The sequence below is a fragment of the Tiliqua scincoides genome, chromosome 10, assembly GCF_035046505.1.
Source record: "Tiliqua scincoides isolate rTilSci1 chromosome 10, rTilSci1.hap2, whole genome shotgun sequence".
NCBI classification, from domain to species: Eukaryota; Metazoa; Chordata; class Lepidosauria; order Squamata; family Scincidae; genus Tiliqua; species Tiliqua scincoides.
Window position 1 is genome coordinate 25,365,282 of NC_089830.1, and position 25,104 is coordinate 25,390,385.

A 25,104-nucleotide genomic window follows, 5' to 3' on the forward strand; every position below is an offset into this window, starting at 1 on the left:
CCATGGCAATGACCTCCTCCTCCTCCTCTTCTCCCTCCCACCCCATGGGAGCCAGATGGAAAAAGCAATCGGATTAAATTAGCTGCAGCAAGCGGCATCTTTTGAGGTAGAGGACAGTGCCAGACTGGGAGGGGATGGGAAAGAAAGTCAGAGCTCTAGTAAGGAACATGGGAAGAGTGGCTGGTGTGCAGGGGCATCCTAGGTCAACGCTCTGTGTCACCCCTCCTCCTCTTCCTCCTCCCCCCCCACCCACCAGCCTCAGCTTGCCTGCCGCAGTGCTAGGCGAGGTTGTTTGGCTCCCTCTTGTGGCCAACACAGACCAACAAATCCATTCTGTCTTGCACTAAGTTCTAAATTCTGCTCCGCTGGTCGCTACTCCATTGCCAACACAACTACTGTTGGTGCTTCTGCTATTGGATGATGTGTACATTTAATTGAGAGAGAGAGCACATATCACTGATCATTGCTCATTGCATATGTAGATAAATTTTAAAAACAAGCTGAATTTTGTTTTTTTGCCAATAGCTTATTGTCAATGCTTAACCCCAGTGGGGGGGAGGCAGATCCATCCCTCCTTAATCTGCTGCATACAAGATTCATTTTTCCTCTATGCAAAGTCATTTTTGTACCGGGGGGGGGTGTGTGAGCAGAAGGTATATTGCAAAATTATTTGCAGTAGATTGGCTATTTGAAAATTGCAACAAAAAGCAACACCCTCCCCCCGCACCCCTGAAGATCCAGGTTCAAATCCCCATTCAGCTATGAAGCTTCTTGGGTGACCTTGGACCAGTCACTTTCTCTGCGCCTCCCGTACCTCCCAGGTAGTTGCTGTGAACACAAAAGGAGGGCAGGACTGCGTACACTGCCCTGAGCTTCTTAGAAGGGCGGAATAAAAATGAGAAAAACAAATCGGGCTGTTAGACCAGGTGTAGGTGGGACTTGTGGGGATATAGTAGGTAATTGGCTCTGCCTCCTGAGTCACCATTTTACAACACCTCTCTTAACTACTATTTTGGAGTCCAGTTCTAAACCTTTCTCCCTCTCTGATGTACTGAATTAATTTTAGGAAGGAGTTTTTGTTAATGAGGAGAAGCACTAAAAAATAAGATGCATGCAGATACCTGTCCACATGCAATCTGAATTCAGACAAACCAAAACTTTACCACCTCAGTCTTCTGCCCTGTTCTGTGGACTAGGTAGATGGCATCTTATGCCTTTCTAACAACACAAGATATACAACAGATGGACACAGATGCATGTAATGAGACGGCCACATCTCTCATATTAAATATTCCACTTCTGGTTTTTATTTGTTAAATTTTTTTTCTCCTTGTTTTGGTTGGTTCACACGACAACACGATCCCGAAGTGGGAAGAGGAAATGGGACAGGACAGGATACACCTCTCCCATTGTGGGCTTCTCCTGTCCCCCTTCCGCTCCCCCAAACACACAAAAAAATAAAGGGTTATGTGGGGGGAAACACGGAGGTGAAGCCATCTCACCCAATCAAGAGACAGTGAGCCCCCTCTCCTCCCTTCCCAGAACTGATGAGGAAGGACAAATGCTGCCTTAGGCAGGGGGTTATGGCTGAGGTCTCTGCTCTACACTGGGTGATCAACTAGGAGCACAGAAAATGGCTGGCCGAGGGGAGGGGGTGGCATGAAGCACCAGTAGGAACACAGCCAGGAACATCCCCCTCCCCCTCAGTAGGTTCTGTTGGGTCGGGACCTCGACCTACATCCCCTCCCATATGCACACACAGTTAGAGGGGGTGGGGTGGGAATAAGCTGCAGTCTTGGTCCTATAATAGCAATTCTGTACATGCACAAGAGAAAAACTCAGGTCTCCTAGATTTCATTTACACATCTAGCTGGAATCAGAGTAAGGGGGGAGGGAAGCTGTGGGGAAGGAGGAGGCCCCCAAATCCTGGTGCTTATTATTCTTGCTGGGTTCTTTCCCCTGTGTTCTCAAGCACTCCCCAACATACACACACCACATACACACACAACCCACCAGAAAATTGTGAGTAGGAGGCAGGCCAGGGACATTTAGCTGGGCAGAGGGGTGAACCCATAGCAGGTCTGTCTTCCCCTCTCTCACACATGCGCACACACACTTGCACACGTTCCCAGGCAGGGAGGAAGAGCTAGGAGGGGAGCAGAGGGGCCCCATCACCTCCCCAATCAAGGTTGAAAACTTACTGCTGCTAGTCAGATAACAGTAACCCTCCCTCCCTCCCCCCAACCCTGTCCCCGTTTGGCTCACATTTCCGAGGCATTATTGTTCTGGGATGCTGCTGGTCCCCGGGTTCAATCCCAGCTATGAAAGAGAATTTGAAGTATGGGGAGGGTTTAGAGGGAAGGAGGTTTTGCAGAGGTAAATAAATATTGCCCCGTCTCCCCTATTGTCTTTTGCACACATGCCCCCCTCCCTCAGGCTGCTCCGAAAAACAAAAACAAAAGAAATGGCAGCGAGCAGAGGTTGGGGGGAGACCCTCCCCCACCTCCAGCCTGGGACATGGATGCAGAATGGGACGGGACAGGCTTCCCATCTTAGCTGTCCAGGTTGGGGAAATGGGGTGGGGTGGGGAGCTCGGTTTGTTGCTTCTATGTCCGAGGATATGATCCTGGCGTCACCGTCTCTCTCATAATCATGTAGGGTAGGCAGGATTCTGGAAGGGGGAAGCGCCCCCCCTTGCAGGGGAGACAACCAGCAATGGACAAGAGATGAGACTCAATAGTAGGTTTCCTTCTCCACCCAACCTGCAAGAGAAATTGAACAGGGTGGGGGCAGAGCATTAGTGCAAAGTAACAGCCTTTTCGCTCCCCCCCCAATGTATTACACCAACTCCTTCCTTCTTTCTCTATATTCCCACCCAATGTTACAATGCACCAAAATCCAACAAGGGCAAAGATAATGGAAGGAAAAGAGATGGCAAGGAGGCTAAACAAGGGGCAAGTATGCATCAAACACATTTTCCATTTTGTTTCATTAGGTTAAGCGAACTACAGATCCGATCCCCTCATCCTTAAGCTACACAAAGCTTCATGGAAAAGTGATTGCCTGTATGATCTCCCTGTTCTCTCAAGAAGACCTCCTTCCAATTTCATATACAGGCTCCACAGTCTTCCATGAAGTATTTGTTTTGGTCCAGAAAGTTTGATGTACCTGAGAGTGTCCCTCAGTCACCTTTATGGCTGAAAGCACCACTTCTCTCTCCCCTTTCAAATCTCTCACCAGTATACATCTTTCCCATGGAGGCTAGGACTGAACCCCTGATCTTCTCAATCTTCATTTGTAGCTGAAATAACTTCCTCTAATAAGCCTTCCTGACATGCACCTGTTTAATTTACATGGACAACTCGGCGAGGTAAAGACATGTACTGCTTATGTTATTCTGTAAAGTGTTAGATATACATAAATGTTTGGAAACAGAGAGCCCATATCCCTTATCTTAGAGTTCAGGGCCTGAGGGTTATATTGCACCATCATCTCCCAGTTCTCCTTGCTCCACTCACCTCCTGGATTACGACGCAATATGAGTTTACGGATTTCATCATACACAAAAATGAGGAAACTGTATGGAAAAGCACAGAACCACCAGCTGGGCCTGAGGAGAAAAGAAGAGGGTCAGTGCTACAACAAGGGAACTATTGGGGGGGCAGGGCTCCCTAAGACAGAGGCAGACAACTGGGGTATGATCACGCTGAACCTTCTAAAACAGGGATGTCAAACGCGTTTCATACAGAGGGCTGAAGTTAGTGTTCACGGTGCCTGCTGAGGACCAGAAGTGACATCATTAAGTAAAGGATTGCCTGAAAACTTTGTTCTCACATAGAAACTCATTAGCTGCAAATGACAGAAGAGAAAAGCAAATCTTGTTCATATTTTCAAGGTATGAGAGAGCCCAATTATAACGGGGGCTGGATAAATTGCCTCTGGGGGCTGCATTCCCATGGGCCTTATAACAAATATAACGCCCATGGGCCTTATATTTGAAACCCTTGCTCTAGAACAGGGGTCTCCAAACTTTTTGGACAGAGGGCCGCAACAAATATCTGGTGTGGTGTGAAGGGCCGGAAAAAAATTTAAATATAAAATTTAAATAAGTAAATTAGAGCTGGAACTTGGATGAGTGAATAAATGAACGAATGGGCTCATTCATTCAACCTCTCTGGCCCTCAGAACACCCTCCAGACGCAACCAGAGCACAGTTCTGGTCATGTTCAGTCGAGTGGGCCAGAGGCTTTCAGGGGACAAGAGGTTGGCCGTGGGCTGGAAAGAGGCTTGCTGTGGGCTGCATCTGGCCCCCGGGCCGGGGTTTGGAGACCCCTGCTCTAAAAAAAATGATTTTCAATAGAAAAGGAAAGAAACAAGACAACTGAGGCTTTCCATGGCTGGCTGCTATCAATACTTACTTCAGGGGATACATTCTCAGTGCCACATCCATGCCAGGGCAGTAGGAGAGGAAGGCAGCCAAGGCAGTCTCCTCAAAGAGACCAAAAACGAGGATCTTGTTTCTGAGGGAAAAAAGAGAGAACGTGGATTTAAAAAATCTCACAATAAATCTCCTTAGTGCCTCACTCTTCCTCCAAGGGCAAACATCACTCAACTTCACAGAGCCCATGTGACCCTCCATTTTTGGTTGCCAGCCTCAATTTTCTGCTGTTCTGACACCCACGTGTTGTAGTACAAGGTGCAAAAGGAAGACTTAAACCTGTAGCGGGCACACAGCCAAAAACGGGTTCTTGGCAGGGTTCCTTCAATATTCTTGAGGGACAGGCATCACCCCGTGACACTCTCTTAGTAAATCATAGTGAAAATCTGGCATACTGACACTTAAACAACTTCCTCTCACCTAACCCACTTTCTGGTTCCAAAACTGGTTGGGCCCCCCCCCCCCCCCGAAAAGAACCAAACAGAAAATCAAGTCGCACAGGACTTACTTCATGCCCTGCTGGAAGACTGAATTCCTCCTGGTTTTACAGATGATCAAGTCAGCCCACTGCACCACCACAATACTGACAAAGAAGGCTGTGTGGCAAGTGAATTCCACCACTTTGCGCTGCTCATAGGTCTGGGAGGGCAGAGAAAGATGGAGTCAAGACCACCAGCTGAAACAAAAACACCTTGCCTTCCTTCCTCCCCCCCCCCCCAGAAATGAACCCTGCTCTACCTTGGTCTAAAGGCAGTGGTATTCAAACTGGGGCATCGCGACACCCCAGCCTGTGGGTGCTGGCCTCTGCCCCCTTAAGGGACGGGGGCAGCCAGGAGACTTGCCCAAGCCTCCTGCAGCCTCCCAGGGGTGCGAGGAGCCCTGCGCAACCTTCGGCAGGGCTCCCCAGGTCAGGAAAAGTGAAAACGGAGCGATCGTGCCCCGCTCCGCAAAACCAGAAGTGGAGCACGATTGCTCCGCTTTCCCTTCTGATGGGGCTGCAGGGACTGGGGTGCACCCTCCAGCAGCCACCCCTGTGTGCGGGGAGCCCTGTGCGAGTGCCTGCAGGGTTCCCCAGGTCAGGGAAAGGGAGAGTGGGGCGATGGCGCTCCAGTTTTGCGGAGGCAGAGCAGATCGCCCCACTCTCCCTTTCCCTGACCTGGGGCGCCCTTGCAGGTGCTCGCGGAGGGCTCCCTGCACACAAGGATGGCTGCTGCAGGGACTGGTGAGTGCATCCCAGTCCCTGCAGCCCCCTGAGCGACACAATCCTGGGGATCGTGGCGCTGCCTTCCCCCTGCCCCTGCCACCTCCTCCCCCCGCCCCGCAAAGACTTACTGCAAGTTTCAAACTCCCAGAGAGTTTGAAAACCACAGGTCTAAAGGTATTGTATTACAAGGGTGGGGGGAAGGGGAAGAAAAGGGATCCGGTTGGGGTTGTACCCAGATGTATCTGAAACCTAGGAAGGAAGAGGCTGGTGCTAAGGTGAGGTCAGCCCACCCATCAAGTAGATTCAGACAGCAGGTCAGGGGAGGTGGTGAACAGGTGAGAGTGCCCTGCACCTGCTTGCCCAGTTTGAAGCTAAGCTCCCTTCACCCAGTAGTATGGCTATGGTGGGGTGCAGTAAGTGTTGCAGATGCTGCAACGTGCTGTGTAAGCCACGTGTCCCACTGTTGAAGCCATTCTGGGCAGTCACAGGACAGTGTGTCATGTAAGCATCTCCTCCCATTGCTGTTGCTGCCTAGAATAGCTCCAATGGTGAATGGGAGAGGAAACTAACCGGGCACGTTGTGGCACCAGCAATACTTACTGCACAGCCCCCTGTAGCTACACTACTGCCTCTGCTCTTCCCAATCTCTCCAGGTTCTGAAGAGTGATTGGAAAGGGGACTGAGGAGCTGGTGGTTGAAGCTCCTGCCCACCTGAGATCCTTTCTGGATCCCTCTGTGGCCTGGACAGCAACCCAGAAGGGATGGAAGTGGTGGATGAAGTTCCATGCAAGCAATGTAGACATGGTTGCAGCAATGCATGTACTAATTATTTGCACTAATTAGTGGATCTTGGAACATCAAATGTTGCACAAAGATAAAATGGACCGTATCCCAAGGCTTCCTTCCTCCTGTGGAAGGAGCATTCACTTATGGAAAGACTCCTGCAGAAGGACACTTCAGCGTACAACCCAACGTCACAAAAAAAGAAAACCAAATTCACAAATTCTACTTCTACTGCATTTTAATTATTCCAGGATATCTTTCATTTGGACTAATTATAGCTAAAATTCTGAATCACAGCAGCACATTTCATTTCTACCCCACCAGCCTGGAGTTAATCTTCCCCGCTCCCCTCCATTACATACCACACTTAATTCAAACACACCTGCCAATATTCCTGATATTTTCAATTTCTAATAAATTGATTTTGTTGCCATTTCAATCAGTGGTCAAACTTTAGGCTGCTACATCTACGTAATACCGACTGCTCTCCACTCACCCACTGCTGTCCGTATGAATCCTCCAGGTCGTTGATTGCTCGATTATCCCAGTGAAGCCGGATGCCAACCAGTACAGAAGGGAGGAAGCCATTTTCAGCCAGGATCACAAAGTAGGAGAAGAAACCACCCAGGGCCTGAATCATTCCTACAGAAGAACACAGCAAACAACCCTAATACTGAGTCCAACCATATCGGTCCATCTAGAGCAGGGGTCTCCAAACCCCGGCCCAGGGGCCAGATGCGACCCGCAGCAAGCCTCTTTCTGGCCCACGGCCAACCTCTTGTCCCCTGAAAGCCTCTGGCCCACTCAAATGAACATGACCAGAACTGTGCTCTGACTGTGTCTGGAGGGTGTTCTGAGGGCCAGAGAGGTTGAATGAATGAGCCCATTCATTCATTGATTCACTCATCTAAGTTCCATCTCTAATTTAATTTATTTAAATTTTATATTTAAATTTTTTTTTTCCGGCCCTCCATACCACGCCAGATATTTGATGCGGCCCTCTGGCCAAAAAGTTTGGAGACCCCTGATCTAAAGTAGTAGTGTGTGGCTGCCACCATCCCATAGTTACTCCCACACCTCTCCCAGCAGTGTTCCCCCCCCCCCATTTATAGCTTGCAGAACTTGCCTGATCACCCACTCTAACTTGGGTTAATGGAACTTCTCCCACTGGGACCACTCCCCAGGGCCCAAATAGTTGCATGTTGACCCTGCTTCCAGTACTGTCACCACTACTCTCAGGGCTGAACCAAGATGCAGCCCATCTGCCCACCAAATGCACCTGCACGGATGCCTCTTCCCCCTGCTACTGGAATCTGAAAAGGAAGATGACAATGGAGCAAAGAGGAAGTGTGGAAGAGAAGAGTCATGGGCTAGAGAGTTAGAGACACTCTAGCCCACTACTCTCCTCACCTTCACACTTCTTTTTCTGCTCCATTCCCCTTTTCCTTTTTGAATCCAGTGAGCAGGAAGAGAAGGAACATTAGAGGCAGAGGACATAGGCAGACATCCTCCCAGTCTGCAGCCTGAGGCGTCTTCCTCAGTAAGCCTCATGAATTCCCTCACCACCTTAGTACTGAGTAGTAATTAGACCATCTGAAGCCTGGGAGAGGATATATATGACAGGCACCAGCAGTGACTGGATGTGGAAGCTTCAGCCAATGATGGACTCTTTATCCTGATTGCCTGTTGTATTGAGTTTTACACCTATTGTAACCTGCCTTAGGAAATGCGATTTGCAGCTGGGATAGAAATAAAAAAAAAAAAATGAGCAAACCTACTGCTTTGCCCCGGTGGCGTAGCTGGAGGGGGGGCGGAATACTCAGCCTGGCAGGGAGGTGGGCGAGCGGCCCCTCCCTTCGGAGCCATTCCCAGTGGGCGGGGGCAAAATGGAGCCGTATGGCTCCATTTTGCCCCCCCCACTGGGAATGGCTCCGAAGGGAGGGGCCGCTCGCCCACCTCCCTGCCAGGCTGAGTGGTCAGCCCCCCCCTCCAGCTACGCCACCGTTTTGCACGCTCCTCACTCACCAATCTGACCATAGGCCATGCTGATCAGCCGTTCGTTCACCAACTTGTCGGTCCTGGGATTTCGGGGCTGTCGCTTCATGATGTCACTCTCAGCAGCTTCATAGGCTAAGGAAATGGCTGGCACCTGAAGGCAGAGAACAGAGAGGTGGTGGGATTTAAAGCTATCCTGGGGGGAAGGTGGTTTCTTTGCGGACTCTGGACAATCTCCATCATGTCATTTCTTCCTGAATTTAGGGAGATATCCTGAATGTTTAAGGTGTATAAAGAAAAGGAATTATTCAGTGACTGAACTCTTTAGAAGCTCTACAATGATTTTCTGCATATCCATGTCCATGAACTTGCCCCCTCTACTGCTCTTGGGTTCCCTGGTCCAGAAGAAGGTGATGGGGGCAAAGTAGAAGAGGGAGCATAGATTGACAGAATGGTGCAGTGGTGGCAGATGTGGTTGGCACACCCCTGGGTAAGTGGGGGCTGGCATTAGGCATACCACCTCAGCAGCAGCAGTGCCAGGTATTTGGGGGGCCTCAGGCATAAGCCCTTCACCTTGCAAGGCATGTAGATGCTTGCCATCCCCATCCTCAGAGAATTGTCTGCAGCATGAAGGAAAACTCTGCTGATCTATTGGGGTTGCTGCTTCCATCTTCCCCTCATCTGCTATGGGGACATTTGTTGGCTGATGGCATGAGGGAAAACAGCAGTTCTGACGGTCTGTAGCAGGGGCACTGAAAACTCTCCTCCATCTATGGTCCAGAAATGCCTTTGTGGGCATGGGGGCTTCAGAAGTCAGCTGAATAGGCCAGTGCACAACCCGGCCAACCTCTGACACTGGGCCGACCCTGAAGTGAGTCAAAGACTCCAACATACAATTCCATGCGCAGAATGACTCGCAACAGGGCAAGGGAGAGGGTTTGGGGGAATAGTCAGGCACTGGGCTTGGAGGAAGAAGGGGTGGGAGGAGACTCACCATGTCAGTGCCCAGGTCAATGCAGAGGATAGTGATGGTACCCAGGGGCAGTGGGATGTTGGCCATGATGAACAGCAGGAAGGGAGTGATCTCAGGGATGTTGCTGGTCAAGGTGTAGGCAATGGATTTCTTCAGGTTGTCGAAAATCAGACGTCCTGGTGGGAGGGAGACACGTGAACATAAGGGGGGGAGACGGAGGGCACAACTGGGGAGCAGAGAAAGCAGGAGTCCCAAAAGTCAGAGCTGGTCAAATCTCTGCATGCAGTGGCAGGTTCTCTGGAGTGCCCTCCCAATGCTAGATTCTCTCCCGCCTGCTCCCTCTTCCTTCCGCCTGGAAGCCATATAGTAACAGAACAGATAGCTTTAAAATGGGCATCATAAATATTCCCTTGTACTTCTGTGACAAGGGGATCTCCAACACAATCCACAGCCCCATCCACAAACTACGACTGTCAGGATTCTGTGGAAGAAGCCACAACAACCAAAGTGGCACAAAACCGATACGGTTTGTAGTAGAGATATCCCTTTGAAACCTCTTCCTTACCAAGAAAATGTTGGACAGTCAGGCAGTGGTAACATAGACCCTGAATAACGCAAGGATGTTGCCTAACAGGCCCTTCTCGGTCCTGTGTTTCTATGGTCTTCCCCCAAGAAGCAAAATGGTGCAGTGCTGGCCCATAATAAGGTCAACTGAGGCGGCTGCCTCAGGCAACAGTTTGGCACGGGGTTACTGCTTCCGCCCACCCTCCATTCCTCCTCCTCCACATCTAGCCCAACACTCTCTTCAGTTCCCTCCTCCCATACATTCCCTCTTCCTCTTCAAATCCAGGGAATGATGGTAGAGCTGCCATTGGCCTGCAGCCCCAGCACCAGGAGGCCTCTGGTTACCACACAGAGTGCTGCCCTCCTCTCTTATAGTAGTTACTGTCCTAGATCCATCCTGCCCACCAAGGATGAACCCCGTTGCTTACCCTCTTCAACTCCAGTGACAATAGAGGCAAAGTTGTCATCTAGGAGGATCATATCAGCAGCCTGTTTGGAGACATCTGAGCCAGCGATACCCATGGCTACCCCAATGTCTGCCTTTTTCAAGGCAGGGGAGTCATTCACTCCATCGCCTGTTACTGCCACAATTGCACCCTGCGTGCGGAGAACAAATACACACACTCAGAACCAGGAGGAGGGCCCTGTCACAGAAACTGTTGTCGGTTTTTGCCTTTGTATAGGGTTGATTGTAAGAACATAAGAACATAAGAACATAAGAACAGCCCCACTGGATCAGGCCATAGGCCCATCTAGTCCAGCTTCCTGTATCTCACAGCGGCCCACCAAATGCCCCAGGGAGCACACCAGATAACAAGAGACCTCATCCTGGTGCTCTCCCCTACATCTGGCATTCTGACTTAACCCATTCCTAAAATCAGGAGGTTGCGCATACACATCATGGCTTGTACCCCATAATGGAATTTTCCTCCAGAAACTCGTCCAATCCCCTTTTAAAGGCGTCTAGGCTAGACGCCATCACCACATCCTGTGGCAAGGAGTTCCACAGACCGACCACACGCTGAGTAAAGAAATATTTTCTTTTGTCTGTCCTAACCCGCCCAACACTCAATTTTAGTGGATGTCCCCTGGTTCTGGTATTATGTGAGAGTGTAAAGAGCATCTCCCTATCCACTCTGTCCATCCCCTGCATAATTTTGTATGTCTCAATCATGTCCCCCCTCAAGCGTCTCTTTTCTAGGCTGAAGAGGCCCAAACGCCGTAGCCTTTCCTCATAAGGAAGGTGCCCCAGCCCCGTAATCATCTTAGTCGCTCTCTTTTGCACCTTTTCCATTTCCACTATGTCTTTTTTGAGATGCGGCGACCAGAACTGGACACAATACTCCAGGTGTGGCCTTACCATCGATTTGTACAACGGCATTATAATACTAACCGTTTTGTTCTCAATACCCTTCCTAATGATCCCAAGCATAGAATTGGCCTTCTTCACTGCTGCCGCACATTGGGTCGACACTTTCATCGACCTGTCCACCACCACCCCAGGATCTCTCTCCTGATCTGTCACAGACAGCTCAGAACCCATCAGCCTATATCTAAAGTTTTGATTTTTTGCCCCAATGTGCATGACTTTACACTTACTGACATTGAAGCGCATCTGCCATTTTGCTGCCCATTCTGCCAGTCTGGAGAGATCCTTCTGGAGCTCCTCACAATCACTTCTGGTCTTCACCACTCGGAAAAGTTTGGTGTCATCTGCAAACTTAGCCACTTCACTGCTCAACCCTGTCTCCAGGTCATTTATGAAGAGGTTGAAAAGCACCGGTCCCAGGACAGATCCTTGGGACACACCGCTTTTCACCTCTCTCCATTGTGAAAATTGCCCATTGACACCCACTCTCTGCTTCCTGGCCTCCAACCAGTTCTCAATCCATGAGAGGACCTGTCCTCTAATTCCCTGACTGTGGAGTTTTTTCAGTAGCCTTTGGTGAGGGACCGTGTCAAACGCCTTCTGAAAGTCCAGATATATAATGTCCACGGGTTCTCCCGCATCCACATGCCTGTTGACCTTTTCAAAGAATTCTATAAGGTTTGTGAGGCAAGACTTACCCTTACAGAAGCCATGCTGACTCTCCCTCAGCAAGGCCTGTTCGTCTATGTGTTTTGAGATCCTATCTTTGATGAGGCATTCCACCATCTTACCCGGTATAGATGTTAGGCTGACCGGCCTATAGTTTCCCGGGTCCCCCCTCTTTCCCTTTTTAAAAATAGGCGTGACATTTGCTATCCTCCAATCTTCTGGTACCGTGGCCGTTTTGAGGGACAAGTTGCATACCTTAGTCAAGAGATCTGCAACTTCATTCTTCAATTCCTTAATAAAACCTTGGGTGTATGCCATCAGGGCCCGGTGACTTATTGATCTTTAATTTATCAATGAGGTCTGAAACATCTTCTCTTTTAACCTCTATCTGACTTAACTCCTCGGTTAGGAGGGGCCGTTCGGGCAGCGGTATCTGCCCGAGGTCTTCTGCCGTGAAGACAGATGCAAAGAACTCATTTAATTTCTCTGCCATCTCTAAGTCTCCTTTTATCTCCCCTTTCCCTCCCTCACCATCCAGAGGGCCAACCGCTTCTCTAGCGGGTTTCCTGCTTCTAACATATTTGAAGAAGCTTTTATTATTCCCCTTAATGTTTCCGGCCATGCGTTCCTCATAGTCTCGCTTGGCCTCCCCTATCACCTTCTTACATTTCTTTTGCCACAGTTTATGTTCCTTTTTATTCTCTTCATTAGGGCAAGACTTCCATTTACGGAAGGAAGCTTCCTTGCCCTTCACAGCCTCTCTAACTTGGCTGGTTAGCCATGCGGGCACCCTCCTGGATTTAGTGGAACCCTTCTTTCTTTGCGGTATACACCTCTGCTGGGCCTCTATTACTGTTGTTTTAAGCAGTAATAGATTGTAGAGGAGTAATAAATTGTAGAGTAGATTGTAGAGGAGTAATAGATTGTAGAGGAGTATACAGTAGTTTGTAGAGGAGTAATAGATTGTAGAGGAGTAATAAATTGTAGAGGAGATGACAGTGGTGTGGACTATGAGCTTGAGTGGGGTTAAGGCCTACTTCACACTGGGTTGCCAACATTTCACCAGCCACGTTTCTATGCCGTTAACAGCAGCATGATCGGCAGATATTAGCAAGTAGTAACTCTTTTCTCCATGTAACAACATGAAATTTCACCTGCTGATTTCTGCAGATCAAGCTGCTGTTAAAAAGCACAGGAGAAAGTCAGACCAGATTTTTTTTATCAGTTGGCAACTCTCGCACAAATGCCAATGAGGTCACTTTCACAAGGTTACTGTGGGATTTTGCTGAAAGTGTGGTTTAGTAGCTGCTTGTAGGATACTGAGATTTAGAGGATGTAACCGGGCATGCTTTGCACACAGGCTGGCCCCAATCCTCCACGTGTGCTTGCTCCTGCATCCCTTATCAATTTGTAAATATAAATTGATTTTGTACAACTGTTCTGTAAGTCTTGATTGCTACTTTCCCCATCAAAAATTAGTGAGCCCTCAGCGTCATCTGTGGAGGATCCATTCCAGAACTCCCAGCAGATGCCAAATTCTGTGGATAGTGAAATCCACAGTGGGGGGTGAGCCGGCAAACTGCAAGTGCCTTTCAGAAGCCTCCAGGAGGTCTTCTGATGCATGGGGAGGCCATGCCCAACTTGCACACACTCAGAGGACCTCCCAGATGCGACTGCAAGACACTTCTGGTCACGTCCAAGGAGCCAAGCCTGCGGATAAGGCCCTAGGGCCCACTGCACGAGGTTTGCCACTAAAAAGGTGTGGGCTGAATGAACTGTACAGGTCCAGTTGTGGGGGGCAGAAAAGATTCCTACCTGTCTCTGGCAGCCTTCCACAATGATCAGCTTCTGTTGAGGGGAGGTACGAGCAAAGACAATCTCAGTGTGGTTCTGCAGGATCTCATCAATCTGATCTGTGGACATGTCCTTCAGGTCTGTGCCATGGATCACACAAGCTTTGGCATCCCTGGAAAGGTGAGAGATAGTGTCATGGTGGAGACAAAGATATGGAGGAGGACCTATCTCACCCTTCTTAAGAACATAAGAACAGCCCCACTGGATCAGGCCATAGGCCCATCTAGTCCAGCTTCCTGTATCTCACAGCGGCCCACCAAACACCCCAGGGAGCACACCAGATAACAAGAGACCTGAAAGGCCTCCTGGGAATTGTAGTTTAAGAACATAAGAACAGCCCCACTGGATTAGGCCACAGGCCCATCTAGTCCAGCTTCCTGTATCTCACAGCGGCCCACCAAATGCCCCAGGGAGCACACCAGATAACAAGAGACCTCATCCTGGTGCCCTCCCTTGCATCTGGCATTCTGACATAGCCCATTTCTAAAATCAGGAGGTTGCGCATACACATCATGGCTTGTACCCCGTAATGGATTTTTCCTCCAGAAACTTGTCCAATCCCCTTTTAAAGGCATCCAGGCCAGATGCCATCACCACATCCTGTGGCAAGGAGTTCCACAGACCAACCACACGCTGAGTAAAGAAATATGGGCTGACCCTATTACAGGGAAACCCAAGACTAGGATAGACTTTTGGGAAGAGTGACGCCTTAGCCGCTGCCCCAGAAAGAAACCCTGTTCTTCCTCAGCAATGCCTTTGTGACCCCACTTCTTGTAGAGAAATCTGAATATTCTATAGGACTTCAACAAACCAGGCAGGACATATGAAGCAGAAAGGTGGCAGCCTATAGTGGCTTGTCAGGGATCAGACACTGGGAGCAACTCCTCAATGCTTTCCACATCTTTGTTACCCTTGCTTTCTCCCCAAGTTTGACTCCTTTCTCCTCCACCCCTAGTAGTGTCACAGTAATTTTAAAGTGCAGAAACTCATCATGATAACCCCCCCCCCCATATTCATGGCCTCATATCACATCCCATAGAGGCTATAAAAAATGTCAACTTTAAATTTCTTGTTAAAGGGTTTTGTCAAACATTACTACTTTGCAACTCTTTCTGTCAGATGCAATCATTTTAAAAAAGAAAAAAAGAATGCAAAATTGTGATTAAAAGATCCCAGAAAAATACAAGGTAGCCTAACCTACACTGTCTTACTGTGTTCAATATGCCTTACTCAAAGGGAAATTTGGATAGGATTGTAGCCTTAATGCAATATGAGCTACATAAGATTATAAAGGGTTGCCCTAGGCCAGTGATTTTCAACCAGTGTGCCATGGCACAGTGGTGTGCCACAAATGGTCCACAGGTGTGCCACGGGAATTTGGGGAAGGGTCACTTATAAGTAGGGCCATTGGAGATGTGAGCCCCCAGCAGCATAGTGTGCTTGCCAGTTGTCAAAAAACCGATGGTGTGTCTTGGCAATTTCAGCACCTTGTCAGTGTGCCATGAGATAAAAAGATTTAAAAATGCTGCCCTAGGCAAATGCTTCAGTTTGCCTCCTCCTGAGCCTGATGGTTCTTCTAGGCTAAGGGATTCTGAAAAAATGCAGCACCTGAACCCTCCTGCTGGTGACTTCACCACTCATGTCGCAGGAGAAGGCCTGGAGTTCCTGCTCCCCTGAATATCCCTCAGTGTTAATTACCCCTCACCTTGGGTTGACCTGGGTGACAGGGATGTTCAGTCGGGCAGCAATGTCTTCCACCGTCTCATTGCCCTCAGAGATAATACCCACACCTTTGGCGATGGCCTTGGCTGTGATGGGATGGTCGCCTGTTACCATGATCACCTGGTGAGGTAGAGCAACTGTTAATGAAGAAATACCAACAAGGGAAAAGGAGATTTAAATAAATCAAATCCAGTTCAGCCTTCAATCCCAAGTGATGCAACTGACCATTTGGGCAACTGTTGCTAGCGAGGCCCGGGTGGTTGCCAGGGAAGATGCAAGATGCTTCTGTAATTACTTTCTCCATGGGCACTTCAGTTCAAGGTGTCAGCCTCTCTGACTACCATTGGCTTAGCTGCTTTGATGTCATTGAAGGCCTGATGGGCTAGAGAGCCAATGGCATTGGGGCAAAGTCAGAACTATGGATTCCAAGTTCTGATATCCATGGACAAATGTGAGATTAACCAGAGAGTTTTGTGATGTTTGTATGGCCCAAGCTTTTGAACAGCTTCAGAGCCTCTGATTAAACCTAGACAGAAAACAGCTGCTGCTTATAAAACCAAATTGTCCCTCCACAGAGCCAACTGCACCTGAGTACTGAGCAAGTTATCTCCAAACAGCTGCTTCTCCCCAGAGACAACTGCATCTCAGCATTAAGAAAAACATGTTTTTATAAAGCACTGACTCACTCACTTAGGGGTCAACTGAATGTTAGGAACAAGCATTTGCACCTAAATTTTTTCTAGGGGAAGGGCATTATGCCTTACCTTGATGCCAGCACTTCGGCATTTCCCCACAGCATCGGGCACAGCAGCCCGGGGAGGGTCAATCATGGACATGAGCCCAACGAAGCAGAGGTTATCAGTGGAGAAGTTGACATCATCACAGTCAAAGGCAAAACCTTTGGGGTACTGCTCTTCCGGCAGGAAATATTGGCAGAAACCTAAAGGGAGACAATATGGTTAAAAATTTAGAACCTGCCCTGTCGGTCTTGGCTAAACTAGAGACTTTGCCTGCCTCTTTAACAGTTTAGAAGCCCCACATCGAAGAGGCAGGTGTCCAGCCCTCCCTGGAACATGGGCCTGGAGACTGACATCTGGGTTGCTGCAAAGCTCAGATTGCAAGTGTCCTTGTCCTGTCTAGCTTCAGCCCCATTCCGCCTTCCCCCGGGTCCCCCATATCCCAGCCACCTCCCCCCGCCAGCAATCCATACCCAGCACCCTCTCGCCAAGTCCTCCCAGCTCCAGATAGGCGTTTTGAAATGCTTCTTTCATCTCCTCATCAAGGGGCTGTTCTTTGCCTTGGAATAAAATAGTGGAGCATCGGTCCAGGATGCGCTCAGGGGCACCCTTCATCACCAGCAGGTAGCGGTTATCATTGGGGTCCTCTGTCTCGTGGATTGAGAGCTGAGGAAGGCAGGAAAAAATGTCTCAGGAGACCAAGTGTCATTTTCACACATACAGAGTGCTATTTGAAAACCTCCCCCAAGGAACAGAGACTGGGATTATCAGGAAGGTCCTGAATTTTCTCCACCAAAGCCTGACTGAAAACCAAATTTTCACACATCACCTCATCAATTCAAGGAATTCGTCATCATGGGATGTATTGCCAGCCACCATCTTAGATAGCTTTAAAAAGGGGATTAGACAAGTTCATGGAGACTATTACCCATGATGGCAATGTGGAACTTCCATGTAAAGAGGCAGTCTACCTGTGAGGCCAGTGCTACTAGAGCAGCAACTGTTACCCTGCACATGCCCGATCTCATCTGATCTCAGAAGCTAAGCAGGTTCAGGCCTGGTTAGTACTTGGATGGGAGACCGCCTGGGAATACCGGGTGCTGTAGGCTTATACCATGATCTCGGAAGCTAAGCAGGGTCAGGCCTGGTCAGTACTTGGATGGGAGACCGCCTGGGAATACCAGGTGCTGTAGGCTTATACCATAGTCTTTCGAGACTGAAGGTTGCCAACCAGTTGCTGCCAGAAGGGGAGAAACAGTTGGAGAAGGCCGTTGTCTTCATGCCCTACTTATGGTTTCTTAAACCTGGCTGGTCACTGTGCAAAACAGGATCCTGGACTCGGGACCAGCCCCAAAACTCCTGTCAATTGCTCCCCTCCCCACTTCTCCTTAGGAAGAAGGTAACACTAAACCTTTCCTCCACTGTGTACTATTTTTCTACAGGTCGCAAATGTATAGTTTTGGTTTTTTTAATGTACTTTAAAAAATGCAATCCCCCAGAACTATAGTACAGTCCAGAATTCTGTTAGCCTTACATGGTTCTTGTAAGGCCAACAAGAAGATAATACACTGAGCAACTCCTCCCAGCACCCCCAACCACTGCTGAGCACTCTTAACATAAGAACATAAGAACAGCCCCACTGGATCAGGCCATAGGCCCATCTAGTCCAGCTTCCTGTATCTCACAGCGGCCTACCAAATGCCCCAGGGAGCACACCAGATAACAAGAGACCTCATCCTGGCACCCTCCCTTGCATCTGGTATTCTGACATAGCCCGTTTCTAAAATCAGGAGGTTGCACATACGCATCATGGCTTGTAACCCATAATGGAATTTTCCTCCAGAAACTTGTCCAATCCCCTTTTAAAGGCGTCCAGGCCAGATGCCATCACCACATCCTGTGGCAAGGAGTTCCACAGACCAACCACACGCTGAGTAAAGAAATATTTTCTTTGGTCTGTTCTAACTCTCCCAACACTCAATTTTAGTGGCTGTCCCCTGGTTCTTCCAGTTGGCTGTTCTTATTTTAAGACTATTCTGCCTACTTTAAGACTATTCTATTTTGAAACATTTCATTGCAGAAAAAAGAAGCTGGAAGGGGAGATGCCCTCTCAGTCGGATGATGTAAATGTGGTTGACGGACATCCTTCTCTTTTTTGAATTTGGGGTGGTCTGTTATAAAGGTGCTTTGACTTTAATAAGTGGTTTATATTAGGCTGCCAGTTTAAGGATGAGCCAATAAAAGGGACTGAACTGGCAAGGCAGGGCTTAGATTAGGGTTGACGTTACAGTGGAGATAAGGCACTGAGGACAGAGCGTAAGGCTGCACAGCACACAACAGGCATCCTTTGGGCCTGAGCAAAGTGAGAAACACAGACCTCAACGTAGCACAGGGGCACCGCCCCTTCTGGCCCGGGGGGGGGGGGGGGGAGGCTTGTTCATCAAGGATCATTCCAGGCTGCTGCCTGTGGGGAATTCTGGCTAATCCTCTCCAGCTGTCAGCAAAGGAGACAGGATTAAGGCTGATGGGCCTGAGAATGGGGAACTGTATTGGGATCATTGACTCACGTCCTCCTCTCCCTGGGAACCTCAGGAGACTTAGTGTCGAGGAGGCAGAGCCAAACCCAGGCTGGGATCCCCCCTTCATAGGTGCCAGATTTCTAGGAGGGTCATTCCAGCACTCTCATGTTGTGGGAGGGCAAGTCCCTGAGTTTCAGAGAACTCAAGGGAAGAGGCACAGGAGTGAACAATGGCTGCCACTATTTTTAAAATACGGGGCACTTTGGAACTACGGGTTGCAGAATAAGGAGCAACGGAGGCATTCTCAGGTGTTATTGTTGATGCCCTTGTTCATCAGCTGTAATGCGGGCAGAACACTTGACCACACATGGCCATCGCCATGGCCGCCAGAGGGGAGAAAGTTCTAGAACATGAGGCTGAGGCCTAGACAGACCTTAAAGAGGGTGCCATTTTTGGAACATTTTAAAAACAGAAAGGAGAAGTGTAATAAACAAAATCAGGGAGATAAAATAAGGTGAAACATGATATGAAAACAAGGTTCTGAAAGACAGGGTGGTGAGGAGATGAATCTATAGGGCGTGTGTAATTGCACTGGTAGGTCAAAGCTAAGAGAATATCACAGCGTGTTGGACAGAAGGTTCTGAGGAACATGAATAAACCCTAAAGCACAGCTGCAAGGAAGCTTACTAAGGCTAATTCTGGAACAAGGAGACATTCCATTTGTGTGGAATGTCATCCTGCCCTGCTCCTCTTATAAAACTGATGCCACTTTGAGGGCACAGGGTGCCAGCATACCTGGTATTTGTTGGTGGAGTTGAAGGGGATTTCAGCCACTTTCTTGTTTTTCTCTCTCATGAGTTTGACAGATCCTGAAGAGAGCTCGATGCATTTCAACAAGGCTGACTCAGAAGCATCCCCCGCCACGTCACGCTGTTGGGGAAATGGCAGGCGTTTCAACAGGTGAAGCCTTCGGGCCCCTCGCGTCGTCTCTGCCACCAACCACAACCCTTGGCTACGATGTAAGATGGGGTAATCTTTCACAGCCTCTCTTTCCACCCTCTCCCAGACTTTCTCACAGACTTTCTCTCCCAGACTTTCTCACAATGCTCTCACCTTGAGGATGGGCACGTTATCCTGACCTCCCTTGAAGACTGCTCGGTTGCAAAGCCCCGCAATGTGGGAGAGTGCCACCCAGGTCAGAGAGCTCTTATCAAAGGCCGTGCCTGTCAGGAAGTGAGAGATGAAGGAATCATAACATGACGTTTTGGCCTGAGAGAGGTGGAAGAGGCTGGACCAGAAGAGAACAGGGTGAAGAGATAGAAGTTCCAAGGTGAGGCAGAAACTCCTTTGTCTCACCTCACCCCACCCAAGTTGAGACAGTATGTCAGTTCCTACTATGCTTTCCACCCCAAGACATGAGATGGATCTTTGGTCCCAGTCATCATTCTCACCAGACTGGTCCTCGGTGGTGTCAGCCTCATGGATCTGGTTGTCAAACCACATGTGGGCAACCGTCATGCGGTTCTGAGTCAGGGTCCCCGTCTTGTCTGAGCAGATGGTGGAGGTGGAGCCCAGGGTTTCCACAGCCTCCAAGTTCTTCACCAAGCAGTTTTTCCGAGCCATGCGCTTGGCCGTCAATGTCAGACATACCTAGTGGGAGGATCGAATCGGGGGTGGGCTACAGGAAAGGGCTCCGATGATGATTCCCAGTTTTTACTAAGATTTATAACTTGAAAAGTTCAGAAACTCTCCATGACTCATGCATTTCTATGCTTTACTTATAGGTGTCCCCTGATACCCATGAAGCCACGATCCATGAACCTGTTATAGTTCCCCATGCCCCCAACGCTTACTACCTTTATTTGTGTTAATTACAATCACGTGAAATCAAATGTCACTTGCTTTAACCAAACATGCAGGCGCTTAGCTTTGTGCAATTACTGCAAGTCTCTTGCTTTAATAAACAAACAAGCAGGCACACTAGAAGGGAAAGTGAATATTAACTTTCTGCTTCCTGTTAACGTTCACTCTCCCTTCCAGCCTACTTGCTTGCTTGCCTGTTAAAGCAAGAGACATACAGTAATTGCAAGAGGTTAAGTACCGGGTACCGGGTAGATGGGACTCATCAGCCTGGGAAGGCAGCTCATCTGAGAGAAGGAAAACTTGGATCCCAAACCTCCACTGCCTTGTGGCTACATCCAGTTATGGAAAAGGCTTCAGGAGTCAACCTCGAGGCAAAATCCGGAGCCGGAGTCCCTGAGGCAGTTCATGGCTGAACACAGTCACGTTCTGGCAACTCCTGCGACGCTGCTGGAACCAACCGTATTGGCCTCTGCCTTTCCATTGGACCATTTCAGCGATGTGGAGAGGGCGGATTTGCTGCATGGGTAACAGCCTATCCTCCATACCTACTTTACCCAGGCTTCACGCACTGGAGAGGACACTCTGTTCCAGAACCACCATTCAGAGCATGACACCATAGTCTTCCGAGACTGAAGGATGCCAACAACAAAGTGCCTGCTTGTTTGGTTAAAACAAGAGACATTTCACATGACTATAATGAACATAAACAAAGGTAATGAGCACAGGTGGCCTACAGATGGTGGTGGAGATAGGGTTCCCCCTTATCTGTGGTTTCCTGTATCCACGAAGGGGGGGGGACAGGAACATATCCCCTGCGGATACCAGGCGACACCTGTATTTACCTCAATGCCAATAAACATATGGAATGTGCTGTTTCTGAATTTAAGGACACCTATAGCTATGACCACTGTGAGATACTTACAGTGACTGTAGCCAGAAGTCCCTCAGGGACGTTGGCCACAATGATACCAATGAGGAAGATGACGGCTTCCAGCCATGAGTAGCCCAAAATCAGGGAGAGGACGAAGAAGGAGACTCCGAGAAAGACGGCCACGCCGGTGATCAACTGGATGAAATGTTCAATCTCTACAGCAATGGGGGTCTTGCCGACTTCCAGGCCTGAGGCTAGTGTGGCAATTCGGCCCATCACGGTGCGGTCACCAGTGGCGATGACGACTCCACGTGCTGTGCCTGGTGGAGTGAGAGAAAGATTGGCTACAGATGTATCCACACTTACAAATGGATGTTGGTTTTAAGCCAATTCAGCTATCATAACTAGTCCATCGAATCCCGACAGTTATATCTATAATCATAGAATGCAGGTCATTGCAGGTGAAATGCCTAATGGTCCAGTTTAAGTCTGTGGTGTCCAGAGACCCTGCGCATGCCCCTCTTTCTTAATAAACTCCCTTCTTAGTATGCTACTGGACTCCCCCACAGGCCCCATCAACGCACATTCCTGCTTTGGCTGTACCTTCTACACAGTTAGTGGAGAAAAAGGTGATATTCCTGGTCTCCAGGGGGTTGTCATGAGTGCAATCAGGAGATCGGGTCTGCGGTTCTGATTCACCAGTCAAGGAGGAATTATCCACCTGGAAAACAAAGGTCACATAATTAAGCCCTCTTCAGATATTATGCCACTTATAGAGAGCAATATATGGGGGGAACTGGAGCACGTCGGCTAGCCATCACCCTCTACATTGACACAGTTGCTGAGATTCCACACACACGGAGGAACCTTCCCTGTGTTCAGCATTGCCTTCTCTAGCATCAAATCCGTAGAGGCCCAACGCATAGCCAACAAGCACCTCAGCTGGTGCACCCCGATTTGCCTCCCCACACATTGGCAACACCTAAAGCCCCACACTTTAGATGACAATTAAAAAAGCAATTCTAGATATGAAGCACAAAGCTCTTTTGCACTAAATATTCCTGGGGAATTGCATTTAACTCCTCTTTCCTAATAAGGAAGGAAGGCAAGTCTCTATTGATTGGACACAGTTCATGATGCACCAGGCCTCAAAGTAGACTGCTTGAAGAAACACAAGCTCCAGGTTGCAGATGTGACGGGGGATCTCACCTTGCAGCCATGTGCTGAGATGATCCTTAGGTCAGCTGGGACTCTGTCACCTCCTTTCACCTCTACTAGGTCCCCAACCACCACATCTTCTGCATTAAGCTGCATCTTCTCACCTTCCCGGATCACCAGGGCTTGCTAATGGATGAAAGAGACAGGTTCAGGCACACTGGGAGACATCCTGGGTTCTCAGATATTGCCACCTGCAACTTGCAAAGGCCCCAACTACAAGTGCACAAACCTGCAGTCCTTAATTTATATTCTCTCAACAACCTTGGTCATTCTTTCTGTTCCCAATTCACAGGTGGGGGTACTGAGATTGAGAGACAGGGGCTCACTTCAGCCCACCAAATCAATTCATGGATGAACCAGAATTTGAATCCAGATCTAAACCTAGAATTTTCATCCAGACCTAAAGACAAATCTTTGACCATTCGGACGCTTTAACATTTATTGGGTTTGCTTCTTTGCAAACCTCCATTATTTTCTTATGTCCATATGAAAGGCTATTTGACAGATTTCTGAAATAAAACTTACAGTACAACATTATTCGGAATTAAGTCCCATTGTGTTCCATGGGCATGTTTGTTCCCAGGAAGGCATGTAAAGAATTGTAGACTCAATTCCTTCTACCGTGGAACTGCACTAGGCCTAAGTAAGACAATACTTTTACCATGCAAACATCTACTCCTGCTGCTTGCTTTTAATATAGACACAGGAGTTCTGGGGAGGGCTAATCCTGAATGGGACTGTGGCACAAAAGAGGAGGGCTTTAGCCACTTGCATCCACCATGGTATTTCCTAGCACCGATTCCTAGCCTTACCAAATTAGAAAGACTTAATAGCTTAAATTACATTAGTATTGTAAGCAAAAAAAAAAAAAAAGTGGACAGATCCTGGCAGTGAATAACAAACCAAGTTGGACTAAATCTGAAGTTTTGATGACTATTCATCAAAATAGTTTGATGTCTATTCATCAGAATATTCATCTAAAATTTCTATTTTAGAAATGGGCTATGTCAGAATGCCAGATGCAAGGGAGGGCACCAGGATGAGGTCCCTTGTTAACTGGTGTGCTCCCTGGGGCATTTGGTGGGCCACTGTGAGATACAGGAAGCTGGGCTAAATGGGCCTATGGCCTGATCCTGTGGGGCTGTTCTTATGTTCTTATTCAGACCCTACCCTTGGTTATGTGGTTTATCGGACCAGCACCATGCAGGCTGGACCACTCTTATTCAGATACTCCATGCTCATTACTCATACCTGAGGCACCATGTTCTTGAAAGACTCCATGATCTTAGAGCTCTTGGCTTCTTGGTAGTAGGAGAAACAACCCGTGATTATGACAACAGCAGCCAAGACGATCCCAAGGTACAACTGTAAGAGGATGGGGCCAAAAAGAGGAAGATGAGACATCAGGGATGAAGAGAATTGCCGTGCTCCCCCCACTGCCCTCTCCACAGGCATCCCTCAACACCCACAGAAATGCACACTCCAGTACTCACGTTGTCCCCTGCTGGGGCTTCCTCGGTCCCTGCCTGGATGCCGTAGGCCAGGAAGCAGAGGATGGCGCCAATCCACAAGAGGATGGAGAAACCCCCAAAGAGTTGGCGGCAGAACTTCACCCATTCGGGGGTGGTGGGTGGTGGGGTGAGCGCATTGGGGCCATCGCGGGCCAGGATTTCTTGGGCTTTGCTGTGGGTCAGACCCTGGTGGAGAGACAAAGAAACAGGTGCATCAGTGCCCCCAAGTAGAACCAACAAAGTTGCGCCTCCTGCTCCCAGTCCATCTTCCTGCCACCCCCTTGTCTGCATAGCCTAACCCTTATGCCTTCCTACCCCAGTTCCTCTCTGCCTCCCAATAACCCATCAGAGGTCCCACAACAACGAACTGCTTACAATGCAATTCTCAGCATGTTTACTCTTAAGAAACACCAAGCTCATTGAGGTTTGCATCCTGCTAAGAGCATTTCTGATTGCAGCCATTGACTAGAAGGGTCCAGGAGGCCTAGAGTGGCTGCAGCTTCACAGAGCTTTGTAATGTGTGGGTAAAACCTAAATCACCCAAAATGCTCACTGACATAACAAAAGGGTCTCCATAGCATCCTCTTCTGTAATCACAGGTAGTACACAAAAGAGAGAGGGAGATCCAAAGGCACTTTAAGCCCCTGTACGAAAATGCACTGAGCTGTCTCCAAGTCTTCAGCTATTGTCACATCCAGTGTGGAAATTCAAAACCTAACCCAGACTCCCATTTTCTCAGAGTTCCCATCTTCTCTCCCCAGGTAGTCTGCTGTGGGAGACGGCCTATCACCTTCATGTCCTCACTGCTTTCCAG

The 25,104-nt window shown here is 48.8% G+C and overlaps 1 protein-coding gene and 1 pseudogene across 1 annotated transcript; one reads left to right on the top strand and one right to left on the bottom strand.

The window, feature by feature from the left end:
* Positions 1-2,733: 2,733 nt before the first annotated feature.
* ATP1A3 (ATPase Na+/K+ transporting subunit alpha 3) lies at positions 2,734-24,060 on the bottom strand. Its single transcript, XM_066638163.1, has 19 exons — positions 24,031-24,060; positions 22,771-22,905; positions 22,165-22,282; positions 21,613-21,881; positions 20,279-20,477; positions 19,941-20,050; positions 19,623-19,757; positions 16,782-16,974; positions 16,336-16,511; positions 15,555-15,691; positions 13,811-13,961; positions 10,386-10,554; positions 9,415-9,569; positions 8,451-8,574; positions 6,922-7,067; positions 4,947-5,077; positions 4,419-4,520; positions 3,519-3,610; positions 2,734-2,762 (listed from the first exon to the last, which is right to left on the bottom strand). Exons 1-19 carry the CDS (start codon positions 24,058-24,060, stop codon positions 2,734-2,736), a joined length of 2,601 nt encoding a protein of 866 aa, XP_066494260.1.
* On the top strand, positions 17,298-17,417 carry LOC136662067 (5S ribosomal RNA; annotated as a pseudogene).
* Positions 24,061-25,104: the final 1,044 nt, after the last annotated feature.